Source organism: Puma concolor, chromosome F2 (assembly GCF_028749965.1).
Source record: "Puma concolor isolate L17-30 chromosome F2, mPumCon1.1.hap2, whole genome shotgun sequence".
Taxonomy (NCBI): domain Eukaryota; kingdom Metazoa; phylum Chordata; class Mammalia; order Carnivora; family Felidae; genus Puma; species Puma concolor.
Window position 1 is genome coordinate 65,361,408 of NC_141684.1, and position 25,444 is coordinate 65,386,851.

The 25,444-nt window shown below is 37.6% G+C and overlaps 1 protein-coding gene across 4 annotated transcripts in view; it reads right to left on the reverse strand.

Annotated features, from left to right (window-relative positions):
• The window catches only part of PREX2 (phosphatidylinositol-3,4,5-trisphosphate dependent Rac exchange factor 2), a 299,299-nt gene that overhangs the window by 33,864 nt on the left and 239,991 nt on the right, over positions 1-25,444 (reverse strand). For all 4 annotated transcript variants that reach the window (XR_015247064.1, XM_086696066.1, XM_086696065.1 and 1 more), the window contains 2 exons: positions 9,230-9,296; positions 8,776-8,966 (listed from right to left, as the gene is read on the reverse strand). Coding sequence is in view for 3 of the 4 variants with exons in the window: in XM_086696066.1 (XP_086552192.1) it covers positions 8,776-8,966; positions 9,230-9,296 (258 nt within the window). In the remaining variant the exon portion in view is untranslated. The remainder of the gene's footprint in view (positions 1-8,775; positions 8,967-9,229; positions 9,297-25,444) is intronic.

Below are 25,444 nucleotides of genomic sequence, written 5' to 3' on the forward strand. Positions count from 1 at the left end.
ACCTCATCTCTCTGCCACGCTTCCCTCTGTCTTCATTGCCAGGAAGCAGGGAACTCTTTATGGTGACTGTCTCCAGGTAGGGCGCTATTTCACACCTCAGTGTTGTATTTTCATCTGACTGCATTCCACAGAACCATTCTTCATTTCCATCACCTGCCAACCACTATCCTGCTTCAAAACCTAAAACAGGTGTTACATACACCCTTCCTGCTTAACAGGATTGCAATCTAACACCTCTGTCTTCTTCCAGACTATGTCAAATGACCTACTACCAAGTTAAGATTAGCATCATAAAGGCAGAAATTGCCACTTCCTTCCGTCAACCTTTCTCCATGTCACCTGCTCTTCTGCTCTAGGTTCATAGAGAAGAGACACCCATATTTCTTCCCTCCTCTGGAGGGATAGAAAATTTGGCTTATGACATTTATGAGAGTGGTTAGAAAATCACTAACCATGAAGCCTTCAGGAACACATCCCAGAAAGTGGCATTTGATTTTGCTTTTAATAGAATTTGGCAGGTTTAGGAAAAACAATAACTTCATTTTATTAAAATAAAATTTGAAGAATCCTGCCCTTTTGATGTTTTTACAGTAGATTCTGTATTTATCATTTTTAAATAGCTACATACAAATAAAATTTTGTAACACAAATACTTAAATTTTAATAATATGGTCAGCTAGTGAAACTGGGTTTGGCAAATACTAATGAAATGTAACTAATAATTATGTATTCAGAGTATTTTTATTGGGATGCCTAGCTGGCTCAGTCGGTACAGCATGTGACTCTTGATCTTGGGGTTGTGAGTTCAAGCCCCGTGTTCGGTGTAGAGCTTATTATTAAAAATAATTTTAAAAACTACTCTTCTAGATTATTTTTTATTAAGATATGTTTAATGTATTGTGATTACTGAGACTTTTCCAATTTTAATGATGAAAGGCAATCATGCATAAGCTCTCGCTTTTTTATGTACTGAAAGTAAGGCTTGTCTGGTCAACATCATGTGATAACTGGAGGTCAGAACTAGAAACCACTGCAATAACTCACTCTCATAATTACTGTCTTCTTCTTTCAGAGTAATCTAATTTGAAGAAAACCATGGACATTTTAAAATTACAGAATAATTTAATATTATCTATCTATTGTTCATAGATAGTGAAAGAAAAGTAAAAGAATGAAACTTCTATCATGTTTGAAATGTTTGATTTCTCATAGTTTTAAGAAAAAATACCTATATTATTTACCTGGTTTTAAAAATTAGGGTGAATTGTGGAGTTTTATTTGCCTATTTTACAATTCCACATAATTTGAAATTCTCGATTTGCTTCCCCTCCCCAAGTTTTACTGAGGTATAATTGAAAATTAAAAATTAAGGTATATAGTTTGATTTTATATATTTATATACACACATTTTGAAGTATTCATCACAATCAAGTTGATTAACCTATCTATCAACCCCTACAGTTAAACATTTTCTTTTTCTTTTTCTTTCTTTCTTTCTTTCTTTCTTTCTTTCTTTCTTTCTTTCTTTCTCTCTCTCTCTCTCTCTCTCTCTCTCTCTCTCTCTCTCTCTCTTTCTTTTCTTTCTCTTCCTTCTTTTCTTTTTTTGGTGGTGAAACCACTTAAGATCTACCCTCCTGGCAAATGTCCAAGTATACAAACAGTATTGTTAACTACAGTCACACTGTTGCATATTAGATCTCCAGAACTAACTAAAACTTAGTATAATTGAAACTTTGTATCCCTTGACCAAGGTCTCCCCATTTTCTCTTCCTGCCAGCCCATGGTAACCAACTTTCTATTCTCTGCCCTTAGAAGTCTGGCAGAGTTATTAAGATTTATACTTCTATCCTATCATAAGTAGGATATACTCTATCTTTCTCCCAGAGCCCCATTATAATAGAATTTTATTTTTTCTCTTCTAAGGATTATAGCACAATTTTAAATTTTCACATTTGTTTTTGTTTCACTGTTTTGATTCATTGATTTTATTAGATTTCAAACAAATGAGAACAGTTGCATCGATATAATCGAATTATATCAAAGAATAATAACCATATTATTATTAGAAAATAATGTCAAATAAAAATAATCATAACTGCAGCCAAATTTAATGGCAATTTTAAATGTCATTTCTGTCCTTGCTGCTACTGCCCTTATATAAAAGTAGTGTTTTAGACTCACATGCTTCAGATTCTTACAGAACATAATTTTGGAATTTTCTGTTGGGAAAGTATGGTATTCTGAGATCATGAGCTAGCAGAAATGTTTCTTGTGTTCTATGTAGCCGTCTTTCTGGAGATTTGAAAATCAAGTATTCCCACTAGTCTTGTTATTCAATCTCTCAAGTCATTTTTGAACAAAAGATAAAGGGATATATTTGAAACCTTCATTTGCTTAGTATGGCAATTTGTTTTTTCTGTCTCATACATAGAATCTAACTTACATATGGAAATCCCCAGAGTAAATCCACTCCTCGTACTTGATGTTTTTAGTGCGCAGTGGAAAACGATGCAGCTTTGTCATCCGCCCTATTAGGACTCTGATTACCTATGTCAGGTTACCTTGAATGATCCACTTTTATAAGATTCTGCATTCCTCTAGCTGGGCCTATTTGTCAATTTGTCCTTTAATGTCATGGTTATGACAGAATAAAATAGTGCTAACACAGTCCTTCAAAGTTCGAACAAAAGTGGTTTCTAAACTTGTTAATTGATAGTTACCTGAGGAAGTTTTTTTAAATTAGAATAAAATAGTGCTAACACAGTCCTTCAAAGTTCGAACAAAAGTGGTTTCTAAAATTGCTAATTGATAGTTACCTGAGGAAGTTTTTTTAAATTGTTTATATGAACCAAGAGTCATTACATGTTCGTCTACATTTTTTAAAAAAACTGTTCCATTACCCAGACTAGTAATACATAGTTGTCTTCAGTGTTTTTATTTTTTTATCTCCTGGCTTTCCTTTTTTTTTTTTTTTTTTTTTTTTAAGTAGGCTCCATGACCAGTGTGGAGCCCAATGTGGAACCTGAACTGAGCTCAAGAGTGGGATGCTTAACCTCCTGAACCACCCAGGTGCCCCCTGGCTTTCGTTTCCCTAACAAATGTTTATAATCATACTTTGGGTCCTATACCATGGTCACATTATAGATTATATAAGCGCTTGTCAGGGAAGGGGGAAGAGAGAGAGGGCTGACTTTGAAGATTCAAACACCATTGGTATTACCGTCAAATGTGAAAATATGTCTTGATTTCCAAATAACCAACTAAGGAACACATCTTGGGAATTAACCCCTCTTAAGTTAGAAGATTCAAATACATATGGTCTTTTATTTCCTAAAACTTTATATATGTTAAAACTAATTTCTACAATGTACTAAAAAAAAAAAAGAGGTTTACCACCATAATACATAGATGGTAGCCAGCTTGATGTTTTTCAATATGTTTTTAAATAACAAAAACAGGTGGGCCCTTGCCACAGACTATTTCCTTCTTATACCTATGCAGGGTTCTAACCAGAACACAAGACATTGACTGATGCTGGGTGCCAGTGAATCTCTGATGCATTGAGCCCCTCTTGGTCGTGCTGCTCACAGCCTCCAATCAATGAGTGAACCCGAGGTTTGTTACTTAAAAATGCAAGCCCTTCGGGAGCCCAAGTAGCTCAGCTGGTTAAGTGTCTGACCCCTGGTTTCAGCTCAGGTCATGATCTCACGGTTTAGGTGTTCGAGCTCCGTGTCAGGCTCTGTGCTGACAGCATGGAGCCTGCTTGGGATTCTCCCTCTCTTTCCCTCTCCTTCTACTCCTCCCCCACTGGCATGCACACTCTGTCTCTCAAAAAAAAAAAAAAAAAAAATTAAAGAAATCTTTAAAAAAAATGCAAGGTTTTGTTTCCTGTAAGAGACTCATCCTCACAACAAAGCATGAAGATAAAACGTAATTTATGTGTACAGATCTCCAAGGTTTGGGCTCAAAGGGGAGTTAGACATGAGGCCTGTGCTGAAATCACGCACTTTCCTGCAGGGCCATACCAGGGTTCTGACACCACTGAAAACCAATTATTAAAAAATACTGAGACTAAGCGGACAAAAACTCTTTGGAACAAGTCCTTAGAGGGAAAAACTGTGATCCCAGATTTCCTGCCCTCACTAGAAATTTCTTTGACAAATCGTCTCAGGTAGCCTCTGGAAATTTCCACCCACTTGTTCCCACCGGCAAGGCAAGCAGAAGCTAATGTAGTGGGAAGAAAATGACACCTTTGTTTTTGGACACAGTAAGACTCGTGATTCAGGTTTTATAACATTTGCAGCACACTGATTTATACTGGTTCAAGAAAACAGTTGCCTATTAAGTGGGGGCTGTGGGGGGGATAAAGAACCACAACGAAATGAAACATTGCATTTAATGGAAGGATGCTGCAGTAAGAAATAGAGGGGAAATTCTGGTCCCCTGTAGCATGCTTTTGGATTGCCTGCAACAGCTGACTGGTATGAGTACAAAAGAGGACATTAAAAGTCATAGGGCCGATTCAATACTGTGAAAATGTTCAATGTGGCAAAAAACAATTTGCCTATAAAGTAGATATATAGACAGTCTTTGTATGAATCTTTGTAGAAAAGGAAATTCAAAAAATACTCAATTCACATGTTGGTATTTGTTAATCAAAGAAGTATAAACTGGGGGCGCCTGGGTGGCGCAGTCGGTGAAGCGTCCGACTTCAGCCAGGTCACGATCTCGTGGTCCGTGAGTTCCAGCCCCGCGTCAGGCTCTGGGCTGATGGCTCAGAGCCTGGAGCCTGTTTCCGATTCTGTGTCTCCCTCTCTCTCTGCCCCTCCCCCGTTCATGCTCTGTCTCTCTCTGTCTCAAAAATAAATAAACATTGAAAAAAAAAAAAAGAAGTATAAACTGAGGCACTACTGAAATATCCTTGCATATCTAGCAGAGAAGCACAGTAGATAATTGGATTCGATCTCTCCCAAGACCAGGAAGAGGTCAAAGTGCCACACAACTATCTAACCTTCTGGCTGTGTTATACACAAGCACGATCCTTTTGAGAACTTAATAATATATTGACCACATAGGTTTAAACTTGCCACAGTAATTCCATCCGGAGGATATTTTTGTTTTCTTTTAACGTACTGGGAGATCAAATTGAAATCTGAACAGCTACATAATGAAAGAAGCCTCCCTCTAGGCATTATGCGCAATAGACGAGAAGATAAACCACTCAACTAATGGTTTAGTAAACTCTGGGATTGCAACTGGCTGGACTAACTACGTGACAAATAAAAGTGATAATGAGAAAGTCTATGCATACATTTTGAAGACACAGATACAGTTGTTATGAGCATAAAACAGATTGTTAAGCTGTATGGACCAATACAACTATGTTCCAATTGTGTGTTGTGAGATGGAAGTTGCAACGGATGAATGCAAAGTGAAAATGAAAAAAGGCTGATCAGGATAGGAAATTATAAAAGATTTTCACTTATGAAACTACCTTTTAACATCAGTCGATATTGATTAAAAGGCAAACACCTGCTTTTAAGAAGAGACAGTCCTATTCTCTCACCATTCAGTAGCAATGAAGAGAACTGACATGAGTGAATAGTTAAGAGTGTGGGCAGGGAAGTTCATCAGGAGAATTGTAATACACACAAAGGATTACCCTAGCGAAAAGAATTTAATAAAAACAAAGCCAGGCTAAATGCTATGAGAAGATTTTAATAATTCATTCTGAATTCTCTTCCCGCTAATCTCGCATTCACCGTTGAATGCAGCTCTGCCATACGATTCAGGTTGGCATTAAAACATCTAGACATTAATGCTAATTAAATCTGCCTTTTCGTTCTGAAAACCTACATTCTTCTCTTTAATACCAAACATATGCAGTACAATTCAAGTATAATTCAATACTCTAAAAAGACTTTAGATTCTTTTACTATTTGGTAAATAAAATCAGGAAACTGACTATCTGATGTGGATACCATCTTGTTGTGCATTTCTCATCTCGATTTTAGAAGTCAATGATAAAAAATAGTTGTGCAACATTTATTCTGCTTCACATTGTGGACTTCTCCTGTTTGTCAGAACCTGAAGGTAAACTTCCATGTTTCATGTTGAGTGCAGGTGTGGATGTGCTTGGGTTTCTCTCTGGCCATTTGAATTATAATACTAAAGAATTAATTTAAGAACAGTCTTTATGTGAGATTTCCAAATCTAATATAAATTAGTGCATTTTATTGTCATGAAAAGTGTAAGCATAGCCTTCATTGAAAGATTAAAAGATAATGTTAAACTCCCATTTTATTCTGCATAATAGGAAAATAAAGCTGTACCATTTTCAAATAGTTTCAACTTTAAATCAGCATTTGTCATGGGGTATTTTTGCCTACACCTCAGGAAATGTCTCTGAAATGAACTAACTAAAGCTACATCTATTTTGAATAGTAGAAATGGAAAAAGTCAAACCACTTTGAAAGTGCAGTGTTACTTGTGGTCCTAACACCCCAATCAATGAATATGATACTTATAAAACAGTTATGGGATATCAATCTATGTCTCCCATGTAACAATAGTCAAATTTTAAAACTGCTCACAGGATAGCAGAGAGAATAATTTGGACAACCTGGTCATAATTCTAGGATTAAGTGCAGATTTAACTGAATTAACTTTCAGTAAATTAATGAGGAGGTAACATAGGCTTGTAGTTTCAAAGTCTGAGGTATCCCCTTCGGGGTCATAGTGTATCAAGTTCTCAGACAACTACGTATGACCTTGCACCAGGGTAACATAAGAACATCAATAACCAAGGTGGTGACGCTTTGTTGAGGCCACCATGGCCTCTGTGCAGTTTCTTGAACACATTATACACACTCCCACGTGAGCTCTCACATTTGCACTGTTGCTTCCTAGGAGTGAATGCTCTTTCTTGGAGATATTTGCATAAATCATTCCTTCATTCCGTACAAATCTTTGATGAAATCCCTTGTTGGATGGGACTACTCGTCCTTCCCATCCTGTCACACCTTCTACGTCTCTGACTCCTGTCTTTTTTCTATTTATTCCATCTACCCCATTACATATTCGTTTGCTTAATCATCGGTTTCCCCCCAACACAATGCACACTATTTGAGAGTAGAAACTTTAATTTTTCAATGCTAGATCCCCAGCAGCTAGAGCAGTGCTGGCACATAATTGGTGCTCAGTGCATATTTACCGAGTGAATGAATAATGAATACATAAATGAATGAATGAATAAATGGGAACAGAAGGAGTGAACATGAGTTGATCAGAAGGGAGAGATCACTTTGCTGCTAGTAAACAAATTATGAAGTAATATTTTATTCATTTGGTTGCAGATGATATTTTCAATTAAGCTTATTAAAGCTTGCAATAGAGCACAAAGTACACAGCCATTCAAATAAAGGAGGAAATTCTGTGTATTCTGTCAACCACGGAATATAATGCTCCTTTCAGAGGAAAAAGGTCTTGCCATACATCATAAGAAAGAATACACTGTGTAGGACTTGAAAACTAGAATTTCAGGCACACCAAACTGAAATGGAATTTCACAGATGAGAACCTGCTGTCTCAGATCATCTTTCTCCCACTTTCTACCCTTCACCTGGACCCATCAGAACCTAGTTCAAATATCACCTTCTCTGGAAAGGTCTACCCATCTCAAAGATCTGTTTTCTTTCTGAATCTTAGTTTTTAGCTGTAACTTTCCTAGGCCATTTACATTTTCTTGCAATGTAGGTTTGTTATTTTTGTAATTTTTTCTTATGCTCTCTTATGATATCTTATTATTATTTTTTGTCATTGGCTGTTCATGCTGTATTTATGTTTCTAACATGAGCATCACCACTTTATGACATAACACTGCAGTCCTTTGCATACATGAAGTACCAGGTATATCTGACTAAACAATACCACCATCCTCAAAATCCAACTGGCCCAGTTCTAAGAAGAGGCTATGATGGGTGACAGGACACTATTTGCCCACTCAGATTACAATGAGGACTAAATTCTGCTTTATTTTTACTTTTACTACGTGGTTTCACCTCCTTGTGAAGATGGCGAGATGAGAGAGGAGGAGTACATGGTTATGGAGAAGGACTTGACATGGGGTCCTCCACCCACATTTTGCAGCTGATACAGCTGTATGAGACCATCAACCCACCTTGGCTGCCCCAGACTGAGCACAGTTGCCTAAGACAAACTACTGGAACTGGACCCATCAAAAATCTTCCCTTCCATTTTCAGGAACGCATATTGTATGGGCTCCTGGACTTAATTTTGCCCAAAGTAGGAAGACAGTAGTAACCCTAAGGCAGCGCCTACCTCACAACAACTGGGTACAGAAACCCAAACCACTGAAGAGTGGAATGTCCATCAACTGTAGTGAAAAAAGTTTTGGTTAGCTAGTGGCCCGCTCCTACCAGGCAAGTTCCTACAGTGAACAAAATCGGTGCACAACTTTGTACCTAAAGTATAAATCTCATAATATAAACACAAGGGTGATGAGCATCTGGGCAGATATGATATAGTGATATAAATATGGGATTGCATTCATGTATATGAATAAACAGTCACTGAAAATATAACTAAAGCCAGAAAAACTGTGTAACAATGACCTGATTTCCTAAATCTTATTCCAAATACATCTGAGTCCTTTGCATGTTTCCAGTTATAATTTCACGTAACTGAAATAGAAAGAAGAACCTGTGAACGAACTTCAGTATGAGAGCCGCAGGCAGGGCAGGGTGGTTCACATACCTGTGCACGCCACTGTTGCACATGATGATGTGGCAGGCCCCCAGCCTGTTGCACAGCTCCGAGGACACGGACAGCAGACCAACCCCGGAGGCGCTGCAAGCTGTGTTTGCACAGGCGGCCGTGCGCTTGGATCTGATAAACGAGGCTACCAGTCGATAAAGTTCATCCAAAGCATTGAGAGGCCTCATTAGCTGCAGAAAAAAAAAAAAGTCATGGGCATAAAGACCAGCACATTTAGTAGGAAGAAATGCTTTTAGATGGCATGTGATTCATAGTTGTTATAATTTTTAATGAATAGTCTAAAATATTTTCATTGTGGCAGTAACAGAGTTGGAGACTACAAATATGTATAATTTGTTTAAGAACAAATTGTTGAAGACAACAGCAGAAAATTTTTTAAAAAGCGTGGTGTGTAAATGGCAAAGCATCAATAAATGCAATCATCTATTTTTACCTTATCTACATAGGCAGCTTTGGATGTGGAGTTAGGTGGTGAATTTGACTTGTCCAAGTAGAACGCCCTGTAAGAATCCACAGAATAAATGATCATTTATTGTTAGAAAAATTAAAATGCATGAAGGTATGCAAGTTTCGCTGACTTCCTGTTAAAGACAAATGAATAAATAAGTGTTGAAACTATGATGGGTGGGATGGCAAAAAAAGTTCATAGTCTTCCATTCAGAAAAAATGACTGAAGCCACCACCACCAGCTCCATTACATATCGTATGGCCTCAGAGAGATTACTTAATTTGTGTGTGCTTCCATTTCCTCTTCTGTAATTTAGGGATAACATTAGCTTCTACTTCACAAGCCTGCTTAGAAGATTAAATAAGTGAATGCAAATAAAATGCTTAGAACAGTACATAGCACAGAGTAAGTGCTCATTAACATGTTCAATACTTCAATAATTAATATTATTACAAAAGCTGAAGAAATGTATTTTCTTGTGACTACTGGAGAACATTATCTAGTTTTCACTTACTGATCAAGATTATAAAAGCAATACTCAAACCATAATTTTAAACAGAATAGTGAGTTGAAGTCTTTCACCCACTAACTATGCTCAAATTGGGAGTTAGACCCTCTTTGAGGATACACTTGTTCTTTCTGTCACCATAATGCAATATGGCAACAAGTATTCTAATACATGAAGTTGAATCCTAGTGGCCTGCAATAATTAAGCTCAAGTTCCAAAGAATTATTGCTGTATTTGCTCAGCTCTTGGCTCAATACTAAACTGAAGTTGTAAGGAAATGACCCATGAAGACAGGATACATTTAAGCTATAGTTAATCTACTATCTATTTTTGATGAGGTGGAATTATTTTCAAGATTTGAGCGCTTAATATTGACATACCAAAATAAGTTCCATAGTATTAGAATGATTGTCCAACAAGATACTGAAATAAAACTGATTAGAGTGATGTTGTGGAGCACCTTTTAGAACTTCAAAATACTGGCAGATTATTATCAAATGCATGAGTTGTAGTGGGAAAAATCAGTGAGAGAGAACTTAATGACCAGAGTCCCACTATGCACACATGTGCATGCAGACACAGACACACGCACACGCACACACACACATACACAGCCATTCCAATGACCACTGTAGCTAGCAGTGACGTTTATTTTTGTCTTTTAAAGATAAAGTAGCATGCATTAATCAAGTTTTATACTTTAAACTACAAAACGTTAAGAATAACTTCCAAAATGAAAATTATGCTCATTCATACTGTGAATTAGTTTATTCATCTCTCACATACAAATCCAAACAATAACAAAAATTTTAAAACAGTTCCAGATCCAAACTTAGTTGTTATTCATTATAATTCACTTTGAACTCCTAGGAGATTTCCACATACCATCTTGGAACAAAGATGGTGCCTCAAAGCTGGAACGCAAAAAGATACCTTGATCAGATGTTCCCATGCCTTTCCCCAAGTGTGCTTGGTGGAAAAAGCAATATGGTGGAAAAGAGTACACGACTCCACGGAAAATTACTGCCTCAGCCTAAATCCCACAGCTACCTGTTGCTCCTGAGCACATGATGCTGCCAGGAGTATGGGGACTCCAGTGACCCCATTCAGTGTTTGCATCCAATGCTGAATTATGGTGGCATGAACCACTGCAAACAGGAACATCCATCAAGGGCCAAGCAAATACAGTTCCATTTAGCTGGTTGAGTCAATATCTACTAACAGCATTGGATCAATAGCAAAATCAAATGTATGGAGATATTTTTAAATTTTCTACATTTTCCCCAGTATCAGAAAGAGATAACACTAATTAAGAGTATTGCTGGTATGAGAAGAGGTAACGAGTTTGATTTGTGTGAGGTCCAAAACCACACAATGGGGATGGAGTTAGGGTAGACTGAATGAGCAACTGAGAGAGGTCAGAGGGGCAGACTCTGTAGGGCTTTATAGACCCTGATAAAGACTTTGGGTTTCAACTGGCCTCATTACCAGAAGATTGGCTATTTATAAACCTTATTGTCGTGCATAAACATTCATGTTCTCCTGAAAGTTCTGAGTATCCTTTCATTGCAATTACACAGGTACATATGTAGGCTAATACTATAAAACCCATGTATGCACCACCATGGTTTAACAGATCCTGGTACTTGGAACTTTTGCTTCACCTTTTAAAGAAATAAAGTATTACAGATATGGGTGAGCCCCTGTTACTCACCCTTCTCCAGTCCCACTTTTTCCAAACTCTCCCTCCCCAAGGTAAACACTACTCAGAAGCTGGCATTTACCACTTTCATGCTTTATGAGGTCACCCACACACTTGGCCCAAGTGGAGGTACCAAAGAATATCTGTGATCATTCTTCCACATCCTTGTTCACACTGATGTTATTAAAATTTCAACCTTTGGTATTTTTATTTTCAATTTGCATGTATTTGCTGGCCATTTATAGTCTTCTTTTATTGCATGTTGGTATTTCCTTCCTTTGTGTAGTCTTACTTTTTTTTTTAACACAGAAATTAGTTATTACTTTTTCTAGGCTTGCTTCATCAAAAATACTCAGTTTTTTTTTTTTTTTTAATTTTTTTTTCAACGTTTTATTTATTTTTGGGACAGAGAGAGACAGAGCATGAACGGGGGAGGAGCAGAGAGAGAGGGAGACACAGAATCGGAAACAGGCTCCAGGCTCTGAGCCATCAGCCCAGAGCCCGACGCGGGGCTCGAACTCACGGACCGCGAGATCGCGACCTGGCTGAAGTCGGACGCTTAACCGACTGCGCCACCCAGGCGCCCCAAAAATACTCAGTTTTTTTTAAATGTTTATTTATTTTTGAGAGAGAGAGAGAGAGAGAGAAAGAGAAAGAGAGAGAGAGAGGCAGAGAGAGGAAGACACAGAATCTGAAGAAGGCTCCAGGCTCTATGCTATCAGCATAGAGTTCAACCCGCAGCTCGAACTCATGAGCCGTGAGATCATGACCCAAGCTGAAGTCGGATGCTTAACTGACTGAGTCATCCAGATGCCCCCCAAAATATTCAGTTTTAAAAGCTGGATATTCTATTAATATGTTTGATCAGTGTGTCAGTGGTATATGTTGTCATTAAATTCTAGAATCCAAATTACAGTACACTTCCCCCCTCAATACTGCTCTTGACATCTGCTCTCAATCTAGTTTTCTTTGCTTTGGAGGTAGTCTATACATTTTTTTCTGATTGGTTTAGATTTTTTTTTTCAACCTGGATGTTCTAAAGTTTTACCACAAAGTGTTTAGGCAGTGATTTATTGTTACTTATCCAGATAAGGTTCTCAGAGTGTCCTTTCAACTTGAGGAGTCTTGTCTTCAATTCTAAAATAATCTAAGCTATTATTTCTTCACGTAATCTGATGTGTTCTCTCTCTCTCTCTCCTCCCCCCCACCCCACACACACACTTTAAAAATCTTATTGTTCCCATTACTGCATTTTAGGTGATTTCCTAAGTACGGTCTTCCAAATGAAAAATTCTGTCATTTTCAAGTCTAGAGATTATCCTTTCTACTGGGAATTTTATTTCAATGACTATCTTCCACTTCCAAGATTTCTGTCTATCCTTATTTCATTCTTACCACTAACAGGTAAACTCCCTACGAGAATATAAATTCTCTATGTGGGTATGGATTTTACTGCCCAGGTTCAGGGGCACCTGGGTGGCTCAGGCAATTAAATGTCCCACTCTTGATTTTGATGCATGTCATGATCTCAAGGCTCCTGGGCTCAAGCCTTGCATCAGACTCTGTGCTGATAGTGTGGAGCCTGCTTGGTATTCTCTCTCTCTGCCCCTCCCCCACCTGTGCGCGCGGATGCACACATGTGCTCTCTCTCTCTCTCTCTCGCCACCCCCTCAAAATAAATAAATAAACGGGGGTACATGGGTGGCTCGGTTTAAGCACCTAACTCTTGATTTTGGCATAGGTCATGATCTCACGGTTTGTGAGATCGAGCCCCTCATTGGGCTCTGTGCTGACAGTTTGGAGCTTGCTTGGGATTCTCTCTCTCTCTCTCTCTTTCTCTGCTCCTCCCCTACTCAAAATAAATAAATAAATAAATAACATAAACAAACTTATTTGGTTCATTCCTGTATCTCTGGCACCCATAAGACTCTATGGAACATAGTATGATCTTAATAAGTATTTGTAAATAAATAGACTGAACTATTTTGATTTCAGGGTTTTATACCTTTTTTTATGGATGGCAATCCTTTGTTTATATTTTGAGAATTAAAAATGTTTTCCTAGCCTGTTTCAATATTTTAATTTCTTCTAGTCAAATTTATTTTTGACGGTCAAATTCATTGGCTCTTTCCTAGTGTTAGGATTTGTGCTTTGGAATTTTGTTTTGCAAGCGCATTTGAAGTGGGAAGATTTTTTAGTTTCATTTAATTTTTTGATACAGCTCCATCCCCTGTCATTATCCTTCTCTTACAACTCATTTTGTACCCAGAACCACCCATGTACGATCACTTTCATGCTGGCAATGTGAGTATTACCTTGTGCTGACATCTGGATTATTTCTGGTCACATCATTGAACCAGTGAGTGACCTGGGACCTGGTTCAATTCCCAGTTTACCAGCTGTGTCACGTTCTCCTTGCCATCATAAGCCTCTCCTGGCATCAAAAACTATAGTCTCAGGTAGTGGGCAGATTTCTGACTCTTGCTCAGCAGCAAACGAGTCCTTCTCTATGTCCTGGTTTCAGACTGCAAGGATGGCTCTGGCTCTCCATCTAGTGTAGAACGACTTTAATCTCTCATAACCCTGAAGAAGTTGTACTGCTCCCCCCACAACCCCCTCAGAGGCCAGCAAGCCAGAGGCCTCAGCACAGCTTACAACTCCTCATCACTTACATTTTCCTTTGATTTGTGGGCCACTGACATGATAAATTATGAGCTCAGCTGTGACTTTTACACTCTGACTTTGTATTTTATCTAGCATTGCTACATGCTTGGAATAAGGTGGTACTTTAATGCCAGAACCCAGAGATACCTTGACCAGATGTCCTCATGCCTTTCCTCAAGTGTGCTTAGTGGAGAAAGTAATGCAGTTAAAAAGAGTACACAAGTTCAGGACAAATTATTTAGCCTTCCAGGGTCTCAAGTACCTCATTTTTACAACACATATTAAAATTTTCTAACATTTATATAGCATAATGTTGAATATTAATCAATACATAAATACTCAGTACTGTGGTAACCAAAGAGGACTCAAGAGTAATAACTATCATTCAAGTGCACAGTGGGAGGCATCTCCTGGAGCATTAAAAAAAATCTTTTTTTAATGTTTATTTATTTTTGAGAGAGACAGAGACAGAGTGTGAGCTGAGGAAGGGGCAGAGAGAGGGAGACAGAATCTGAAGCAGGCTCCAGGCTCTGAGCTCTCAGCACAGAGCCCGATGTGGGGCTCAAACTCACAAGCTGACCTGAGCCAAAGTTGGACATTTAACCAAGTGAGCCACCCAGGCACCCCTCTTGGAGCATTTTTAAGGCACAACAAGGAATAAAAGTAAGGCCAGAACTTCCTGCTTTTCCTGAAGGTCATCTAAAATATTTTCTGATACTTATAAAAAGTGAAAATTCAGGTAGGTACTTGGAATTATAGAATTCCATGATCAGGACACAAATAGAGGTTCAAGTCTAAACAGAAAAGAACCTTTCTTTTAAAAAAATTTTTAATGTCTTATTTATCATTGAGAGAGAGACAGACAGAGACAGAGTGTGAGCTGGGGAGGAGCAGAGAGAGAGGGAGACACCGAATCTGAGGCAGGTTCCAGCCTTTGAGCTGTCAGCACAGAGCCCAATGTGGGGCTTGAACCCACGAACTGTGAGATCATGACCTGAGCTGAAGTTGGCTACTTAACCAACTGAGCTTATCTTTAGGTTAAAAAAAAGATTATCATTTAAATGGCTCAATCAGGTACCTTCGTTGTAGATACTTCAGCTCCTCTGTACCTTGAATCGTTTGGGAAAGAAACTATCCTGTAGAGGCAGTCCACAGATCATTAATACAAACTATGGAAAGCTTCACTACAGAAACGTCCACTACAGCTGGCCACACTGAACACTCTTCCTACTTTTGGAAACAGATGTTTCGCCAAAAAAAAAAAAAAAAAAAAGTCTGTCACTGGGTCAGCCAGTTAAGAGCAGGAATATGTGGATTCTAATTCATTTGGCAGAAACCTTAAATTTTTCAATGGAGCAAAATCCTTAACAACAACAAAAACATATTCTATGAAGACAGCCAGTAGAAAAATAACTTTTATAGATTTAGAATGCATAAATGCCTGCACCAAGTGAAAGTTTATTCAGAACCAACCTCATCTTTTTCAAGTTGCTATATAGGAGAACAAAAACAGATAAAGCATCTAATGATATAACTCCACCCTTGAAAATACTCTTAGAAGGTAAATGCCTCCTACAAATGTAGAATTAAATGTATTTACTGATCCAGACTTGTACGAATAGTTAATATTTGTTAATCGAACATTAAAGAAAGCAAGAAATCATTTTAAAATAAATTTATGTGCTGATGAAGTCTAGAGGAAATAACTATGAAATATAGCCACTTTGTTACTTGTATGAAATTTACATAGCCAACAGAGATTTTAATTCAATCGATTGTTATGATAAAAATTTCAACTTGAGGCTACAACTAATTTTAGATATTCCCCATCAGAAAAAAGTGTGTTCAGCCAGATATTTTACCATCCCTAAGATTTACAGGTATTCACAGAACTTCAGTATTTTTGAGAATATGACAAACTGTTCACAGGAAATAAATTTCTAATGCACTTCCGTTAATTATGCAAGTCTTACAATGCCTCTTAATCAAAATTTATGAGCAAGTTAATGGTAAAATTGGATTAATGCCCAAACTGACCATAGTTTATTACGCTTCTGAGTTTAGTAAGAATGAAGTCATGGTCCTTTGTCTTGTATAGCAAATCTTATTAAGACCATTTTGAAAGTGCTGCTTGCAACCTTATACAGGCTGGATAGTAAGTTTCCTTTCGTGCTGGCACACATCAGACTTCGTTGTCAACTTTGTAGATTAACTCTGCCATATAAAATTGATACATTATAATATTTTTTTCATTTAGCCCCTATAGAATCAAATACCAATGAAAAGGGTGATAATGTCATAAGTTACACTATATAGTGGTATAAATGTATACAAATCAAATATCTACAGTGAAATTAATTTTAGGCATTTATCTCATACGATCTAATAGGGGAGACAGGTACACAGGTATCTATAATGCAATGTAGAATGGGTAGGTAAGTTAAAAGGTGAAACAAAGTTACTGGGATATACCCATATGAGGAAGAAGCAAGGCCATATAAATAAGGATATGGCATAAGAGTTGCACTCTGATATATGAATGGGATTCTGGACAGGTCAAAACAGGAAAGCACTTCAAAGGAGGAAACACACCATGAAGAGCAGAACAGATGTAGAAGTGGATGGCGCCAATCAGGCTGGAGAGCAGGTTCATGTGGAGTAGGGAGAGTGAATGTTGTGCAAGTAGGCAGGACCCATACTGGGAGGAAATTAAATGGCAAGCGAAAGAATTGTAAGTCATTTGTTAAACCGTGGAGGGAAGCACTACACAGCACACGCTTAACTACTGGTAAAAAAAAGTAAAAATAAATGAAAAAAAAATACATGACACTTGAGATATGAACATTTAGGGAATCTGGAGCTGCAACAGATCCTAGAAATGGAAACAATGGTTTAGCATTCAAAATAGGACCATGCACTTATTGTGATGAGCACTGGGTGTTGTATGTATGTAAGTGATGAGTAACTAAATTCTGTTCCTGAAACTAATATGACACTATATGTTAACTAAATGGAATTTAAATAAAAACTTGAAACAAAATAAGACCATGGTAATGAAAACAGGGAATTGATGTTGGCCACAAGAGAAAGAAAATGAATTTGGGGCATGCTTAGATGTTATGTAGAGTTATGCAAGTTAATATACTAATATAAAAATTAGGAAAGTGCTTTCTCAAATGGGTAAAGAATTAGGACATAGCCCTACAGGGTCTGGCTGGTGGTTCAGTGATGGTCCGGTTTTCTCTTTGTGTGAAAAAAACGAAAACAGCAAGAGCTGGATGTAAAATATTTAAACCTATTAAGTTTGTCATAAGCAATACACAAAGGTTAAATCAATGACAAAAGTGACATTCTTCTCATCTGGCACCATTTCCATCCCCCCTCCCCCACTTTTTCTGGGCATGTTGGAGAATATTCAATTCCCAAGAGATTAAGGCATAAGAGCCAGTGCCGCTTTATAAATAAGGAGGAATAGCTACGGTATTCAGCTCAGCTCTCTGTAGTATTGTTTCTTCTCCAGATCATTGCTTATGAGATCATTCTTTATTTATAATAATTTATGAAAATTTCTCACTTGGCCAGGCTCATCTATACTTCTTGTAATATCATGTCCTCTCTTAAAATATTCTAAACTGTATATGGTAGCTTTTGGATTTTAGCAGTTACTCTGCATTTTGAAAAGGAACTATAACAATATTTGCTCAATTATGGGTATTAGTCATAGGCATGGTTAGATATATCAATATTACAATAGCTCAGCAGTTGACTACAGCTGTGACTGGGTGTCCAATGAGTATTACTGTTAAGCTGCATTTGTCTACCATAGCACTTAAATTAGGAAAAAAATTCTACAGAAAATATTACTGAAAGACACTGATTTCTTGTATAAATGAAAAATCACCAGGTAGGTTCAACCTGTGCCCACATATGGGTAAAAAAATATAGGATAAGTAGGGTGGGAGAACGTTAATTTGTACCTCTATCCTATCCACCTTTCATGGTCACAAGCATTACCCTGACTTTTCTGAAAGCTGGTTTACTAAAAGTTACATGAAGAGAAATCCTGAATAATGAGATAAATTTGGATTCTCCTGGATAAATCTGTCTTCTGCCTTGTCAAAAATGGAACACCTAAGGTTACAGTCCTTATGGAACTGCCTGGTATCAATTAACAGCTTCATTTCTACTTGAGTGTTGGAAAAAAAAATCCTGGGAGGCTAACAAAAAAGTCTATGTGACCACACAGGTCAAGACCTTCCCATGTTAAAAAAAGGATTTCTCTGAGACTTCTCTGATGCTCTGAAAAGAGAATTATGGTAGTGGAGATATCCCCGCCAGTCTTTACTGTTGTTGATAACTTCCTATCACTCTTTTCCTTTACTTTACTTCTTTACTCCATTCTGATTTTTGTTCCTCCTTACAGGAGTCTTCTGGGGGGGGCCATTTCTTTCTCACACCTGCAACACATATATATCACCACAGGCACTCCTACTATTAATATATGCGCATATATATATATATATTTTCCAATGGCAACACCATGCTCTGCTACTACAGAACATTATCTTTGTGGAAATAAGACAGAAAAAGCAAATCCTAAAAAACAGGCCTTTCCAAGAATAAAGTTTAGAAGAATAGAACCATATTAGAAAAAACATCTCGTACACCCAGGAAGAACAGTAAAGTCAAGTAATATTTCTATTTTTAAACTAATTCTGTTTAATTTGGTAACAATTAAGTCTCAAGAAAGTCTGGCACCTTCATATTGAAGCATCATTTTTAGGTTTAAAATCATAAGTCTATTTAGGTTTAAAGCCATAAAAGGCTCAACTAACATTAAGTTGACAGATCAGCTTCTCCTCCTCCATATCCTTCTCTATATTCCTTATATGACTCCAGTCGGCCTTCAAAATTACCTTTCTAAAGCAGAGACGAACATTTCATTACCCTGCTTAAAGTCATTCAGATTTCCCTGGCACCCAAAGTCTACAATTTGGGCCTTCAAGGACTCTCCTAACAATCTACCAAGACTTCCCTTCCCATCTCTTATTGCCCTCTTTGTCCTGCCACGTTCATGCTGGATTCCCCCAACACACCAGCCACCCCCAGGAAATTTTTCTCTCGTATTCTTCTTCTTCTCTCATATGATTCCATGCCTAGAATCCCCTCTCGCTCGTCTGCTTGAAAGTTCTGCTGATCTTTCAAAACCCTGCCCAAATATGACATCTTCTTGAGAACTTCCCAACTGAAACAAATTTATCTCATTATACGAGACCAGAGTCACACTCATTCTGTCATCTTTGCTAAACTGCATACTCTCAGGAGACAGAGAATCCCTTCATCAGTTGATGGACATTTGGGCTCTTTCCATAATTTGGCTATTGTTGATAATGCTGCTATAAACATTGGCAGGCATGTGCCCCTTCAAATTAGTGTTTTTGTATCCTTTGGGTAAATACCTACTAGTGCAATTGCTAGATCACAGGGGAGTTCTATTTTTAACTGTCTGAGGAACCTCCATACTGTTTTCCAGAGTGACTGCACCAGTTTGCATTCCCACCAATAGTGTAACTATTCTTACATCCTTCTTAATTAACATCCTCGCCAACACGTGTTTCCTGTGTTGTTGATTTTAGCCATTCTGACTGGTGTGAGGTGATGTCTCATTGTAGCTTTGATCTGTATTTCCCTGATGAGTGATGTTGAGTATCTTTTTAAAAAAAAGTTTTTTTTTATTTATTTTGAGATAGGAAGTGAGAGAGCATGTGCACATGAGTAGGGGAGGGGCCAAGGGGGAGAGGTGGGGGAGAGAGAGAGAGAGAGAGAGAGAGAGGGAGCATATCCCACTCGAGCTCCACGATATCAGAGGAGCCTGACCCTGGACTCATCCTATGAATGGTGAGACCAAGACCTGAGCCAAAATCAGGAGTCGGATGCTTGACAGACCATCTCTTCCCTCACCCAAACACCCCTCACCATCTTTTCACGTGTCTATTGGCCATTTGTATGTCTTCTTTGGAAAAATGTCTATTCATGTCTTCTGCCCATTTCTTAACTAGATTACTTGTTTTTTGGGTGTTGAGTTTTATAATGTGGAATTTAAGAAACAAAACAAACGAGCATGGAGGGAAGAGAGGAAAACCAAGAAATAGATTTTTAACTATAGAGAACAAAGTGATGGTTACCAGAGGGGAAGTAGGTGGGGAGATGGGTTAAATAAGTGATGGGGATTAAGGAGGGCACTCCTGATGAACACCAGGTGTTGTATGTAAGTGTTGAATAGCACTAAATTCTACACCTGAAACTAATATTACACTGTACGTTAACTAACTTGAGAAAAAACAATTTAATCCCATAACCTAAGACAGTGCCTAACACAAAGCCTGCATCTCATACATGAACTTTATTTCATTTCAGCTATAAAGGAGTTGGGAGTTACCATACTATTTAAACAGCCAAATATATATGTGAATTAATAGAAGAAAATAAATATATTAAATATCTTAATTTTAAAAATAGATAAAATAATTATTATGCACATTTTAAGAAGGATTCTTGGCAGGAAAGTTTCTTTTTAAGCTCATAAATACTAGGCTACATCTCAATTAACACTGAAGTACAAGACTTAAAGAAAAGTATTTAACGCTCATCGGAACTTAGAGGAAGGGTGTTTAACAATCCCTCTTCAGAAGGTGAGAGACAACTATGATCAAGAGAAAGACATTCACAGGTAGCTTTTATACTTTTACACTAGAACCTATAAGAAAAAGCTGTGCTTACCTTTATTTTGTAAAAATCAAGGCCTTTAGTATAGTACTTAACATAGCCACTCACTCAGTGTTAGCTAACATCATAATAATTATTCATTCTTTAAAATTTTTAAATAAAAATTATACACTTAAGACATATGCTATGATGATCTGATATACATATACATAATGAAATGATTACTACATTCAAGGTAATTAACATATCTCCTCAGTTGCCATTTTTGTGTGTGTGATGAATGCATCTAAAATTTACTCTTAGCATATTTTCATTGTTCAAGACAGTATTATGAAGTACAGACACATGCCCATACGTCTCTTCGCTTATTTGTCCTAAATAATAGCAAATTTGTACCTTCTGACCAATATCTTACAGTTTGCCCTGCCCTCCCCCCAACCCCGTCCTCTGTAACTGATCTACTCTGTTTAATTTCAATTAGTAAAACTCCTTCCTCTTCCCCTTCTCCTCCTTCCAGATTCCACACATAAGTGAGACATATTGCAATTCTCTTTGACCTATTTCACTTAGCATAATGTCCTCCAGTTCATCCCATTCTGTTCTGGCCTGCAAGGTCTCTGCTGAGAAATCCACTGATTGCCTTATGGGGGCTTCTCTTGTATGTGAGGAACATTTTTTCTCTTGCTGTTTTAAAACTTTTCTTTGTCTTTGATTTTAGACAATTTAGTCATTATGAGTCTAGGAGAAGATCTTTTGGGGTTGAAAATTTGGGGGGACCTATAAACTTCATAACCTTGGATGTCCAAATGTCTCCCCAGATTTGGGAAGTTCTCAGCAATCATGTCTTTAGAAAAACTTTCTCTCCTTTTCTCCATCTCTTTTTCTTCTGGAATCACTAGTAACAGAAGGTTGTGTCTTTTAATGGTATCTCATAATTCATGTAGGCTCTCTTCACTCTTTTTCATTTTTTTTTTTTTTTGGTTCCTCTAACTGGATAATTTCAAATATCCTGTCTTTGAGCACAGATTTTTTTCTTCTGCTTGGTTGAATCTACTGTTGGAGCCCCGTATTAAATCCCACAGTTTATTCATTGTATTCTTCAACTCTAGGATTTTTTTAATGGTTTCTATCTCTTTTTTGAACATCTTATTTTGTTCATGCATTGTTTTCCTAATTTCATTTAGTTGTCTGTGTTTCCTTGTATTGTGGTTCACTGAATTTCCTTAAGAGAACTATTAGGAATTCTTTGTCCAACATTTTATAGATCTCCATCATTTAGGGTCAGTTTTATTAGTTTATTAGTTTACTAATAAAGTCTGCTATTACTAAAGCTTTATTAGTTTACTTTGGTGGTGCCATTCTTCCTTGACTATTCACGACCCCTATGGTCTTGTGTTGGTGTCTGTGCATTTGAAGATGTAGGTAACTCTTTCAGTCTTCATGGACTGGCTCCACCAGGGAAAACTTTTTACCAGCTAGTCAATCCAGAGATTCTGGGGTTGAGAGGAGGTATCTGGTGAAGTCTATAACAGGTCTGATACCTTGGTCAGTAGGTGGATAGTCTTTGTGCTTGGGTCCTCAGGGACTGGTTTGGTTCCTGGTTCCACAGGAGCCAACCTGGAGTCTGGGGTTATAGGGGTTGACCAGGCACTGATGTAGGTAGGCCTGATTCTGGGGTCTATGGTGAAGTTGGGTGCTCACTGCACTCTTCTTTCCCCATGGGGAGTGTGTTTCTCTTCATGCTGGACTAGTCAGGGTAATAGGAGTAATGTGAAACTGTCTTTCTTACCATCATCAATGCATATTTTCTTATTTCCATGCTCCACCCAGGTGCTATAATCCCTTACACATAATCTTTTGCTCCTGTGAAGAAGATATTTATGTTCATGGATAGTCGTTCAAATTAATGTTTCTGTAAGTGGAGGAACACTGGAAACTGCAATACTGTCATCTTGCTGGCATCACTTCCCACTATTATTTATTCTTTAAGACCCATCTTCAGTATCACCTCCTGTCTCAATCTCCCAAAGTATCTTCAGAATCAGAGGCTCTTCCATTTCCCTATCACCTGGTACATTCCTTAACATCAGTATCCACTGTTCTGTAGGGCAAGGATTTGTTTACATGTTTCTTTCCCCCCAATCTATAAGCACCTTGAAGACAAAGACAATGTACAGGTTATCTTTATTATTCGATTAACTTATAACACAGTTGTAACACACACAACTGTGAGTATTCAATATATTTTAGCAGAATAAATAAACTTCTTAAGTTTCCTAAATTAAATTTCCTAAATTCATGGACAAATGACAGCTCTAGACCATTTCCAAGGAGAATGTGCCTTCTTTCAAAAAAAAAAAAAGCTGTGTCAAAAAGAATTGGAAACCATCCATCATGAATGGTAGCTATTGGTCAATAAAAAAATGCCAACCATAATAAACGTCCTCCGTCACAAAAAATACATACACTCTCACTATTTTGCTTTTGAACCTTACTTATAATTGGAAAGAGATAACTGTATGAAAAGGACCAATGAGGTCACCGCACTATCTTAAACGTTCCAAGTGCTTAATTAAAATCAGCTGAAGCAGTGTGGAACTGTCACTGTCTTCTAAGACATTAAGGCAGACAACTATTCAGAAATGAGTCTCATCTTACAAATAACTGTAGACATCTGCTTCAGAGGGAAGGGCAGGGAAAATTTAATAGAACTAGAAATATGGATATAAAGAAATTAGAAAGATGTCATTAGCAGAATATGGTAAGTCAAAATGCATTAACTAATTAAAGCTCCCTTGGGACTGTCTTTTGGTAATGCCATTCTTCAGATGAGCAAACAGATCAAAGGTAAGTTTTAAAGCACTATTTGGAATTGAATATAACCTCCATGAGGGGAGGGACTACATCATATTTCACTTATGCCCTCCACCAACCTAAAACACTGCTGGACTCAAAGCAGTTGCTCAGTAAAAATTTGTTAAATGAAGCAGTAAATACAGAATTTAAGGGTAAATGAGAATAAGTACTGATTAACAAGGAATAATATCATGCACTACTGAGTCCTTCCCACAAAGGATAAATTTGATCAAATTTCATTCTTAACTGGATGAACTAATGAGAAGTAAATAAATTTGCACTGACTCTGTATCTTTTAGATACTGTCTGATAATCTCCCTCCTCTTCCATTTAAATTTCTCCCAAAGAAGTCTAATTTGCTAATCCCACTTCCAAATCTTCAATCCACTCCCCCCAGCAGATTGCAGCCAGACCTCCATGCACCACCCTCCTCAAACCATCCTCCCTAATGACGTCTATGCCAATCACTCTACACTGGCCAAATCCAGTGGACATTTCCCAGGCATTGTTTTCTGAATCTCTTCTTACATACAGTGCTCTCGGTCACCCTCACCTTTTCCAATTCTCTATCCACTAAGTCTTCTGAATGGGCCAGGTGCTTTGTTTGTTTTCACACACTCACTTACGCTAGCCTCTTCTGCTTCCCCCATGGGCTTCTCTTTCTTACCTACTCCACCAGAATCTGTTTTCTCTTCCATCTCACCATTCTTGCTCTGAACACTCTCCTGGGTCATCTTTTCTCGTCTAAGAGACCTCAAATCAGCACACTTCTAAACTCCCAATTTGTGTATTTGTTCATTTGTTCAATAAACAAATAAAAAGTTGGTACTGTGGATAGAAGGGTAAAAAGAAGACAATTATTCACCTGCAAAGAACCTATGTTTGAAAGAGAACAATAAACAGGTAATTACAGTCCAGTGTGCTAAGTGACCTAAAAAGTTTTAGCACATTAGTCAGCATTAGGACAAAGGGAATTAAGGGTTTTAAGGCATAAGGAGAATCTTAAGAGTGAAAAAAAAAAAAAAAGAGTAGTCTATTGAGATCATGGAACTTAAGTCTGTAAAAAGCTATTTAATCCTCTGGAGACGGGGCAAGGCATGAAAAATGGCAGTTGGGAGATTACTGAGAAGATCTAAACAGTAGTTGAATGAATGAATGAATAAATGAAAGAAAAATAAAGGGATAGAAAAAAGAAAAGAAAAGAGGTAAAGAAGGAAAGGAGGAGATAGAGAAGCAGACAGACAAAGGACAGGGAAGGGAGGGGAGGGAGGGAGAGAGAGAGAGAGAGAGAGAGAGAGAGAGAGAGAGCCTTATCCCTTATTTGTCATGGATCTGCTATGCTGTATTAGAAGAGAAGGGGTAAATGATATGAAACTTAAAGATTTATTGTTGATAAACTACTGGAAATCTCCCTAAACCTCCTGAAATCCTTGTGGCAATAAGGGGCTTGAGAGTAAAAACCAGAACAAAACAAAACAAAATACTAATCCTACACTTGGTTTTCTGGACATAAGAATGTGTTATCAATACTTTCATTCAATTACTTCAACAAATATTCTTTGAACAACCATTTGGGTATAAATCAATGTTCCATGCTTTAGGGATACAGTCATTAACAAGTTCCCTCAGGGAACCTGCATTCTGGTATGCATTACGTGTAACCTTGACTTTCTTTCCCTGTTAATGGTCTGAAGAACCTGACTCCAGCAAGCTTTCTGTGTGGGAAAACAGAAACTCCTAATGC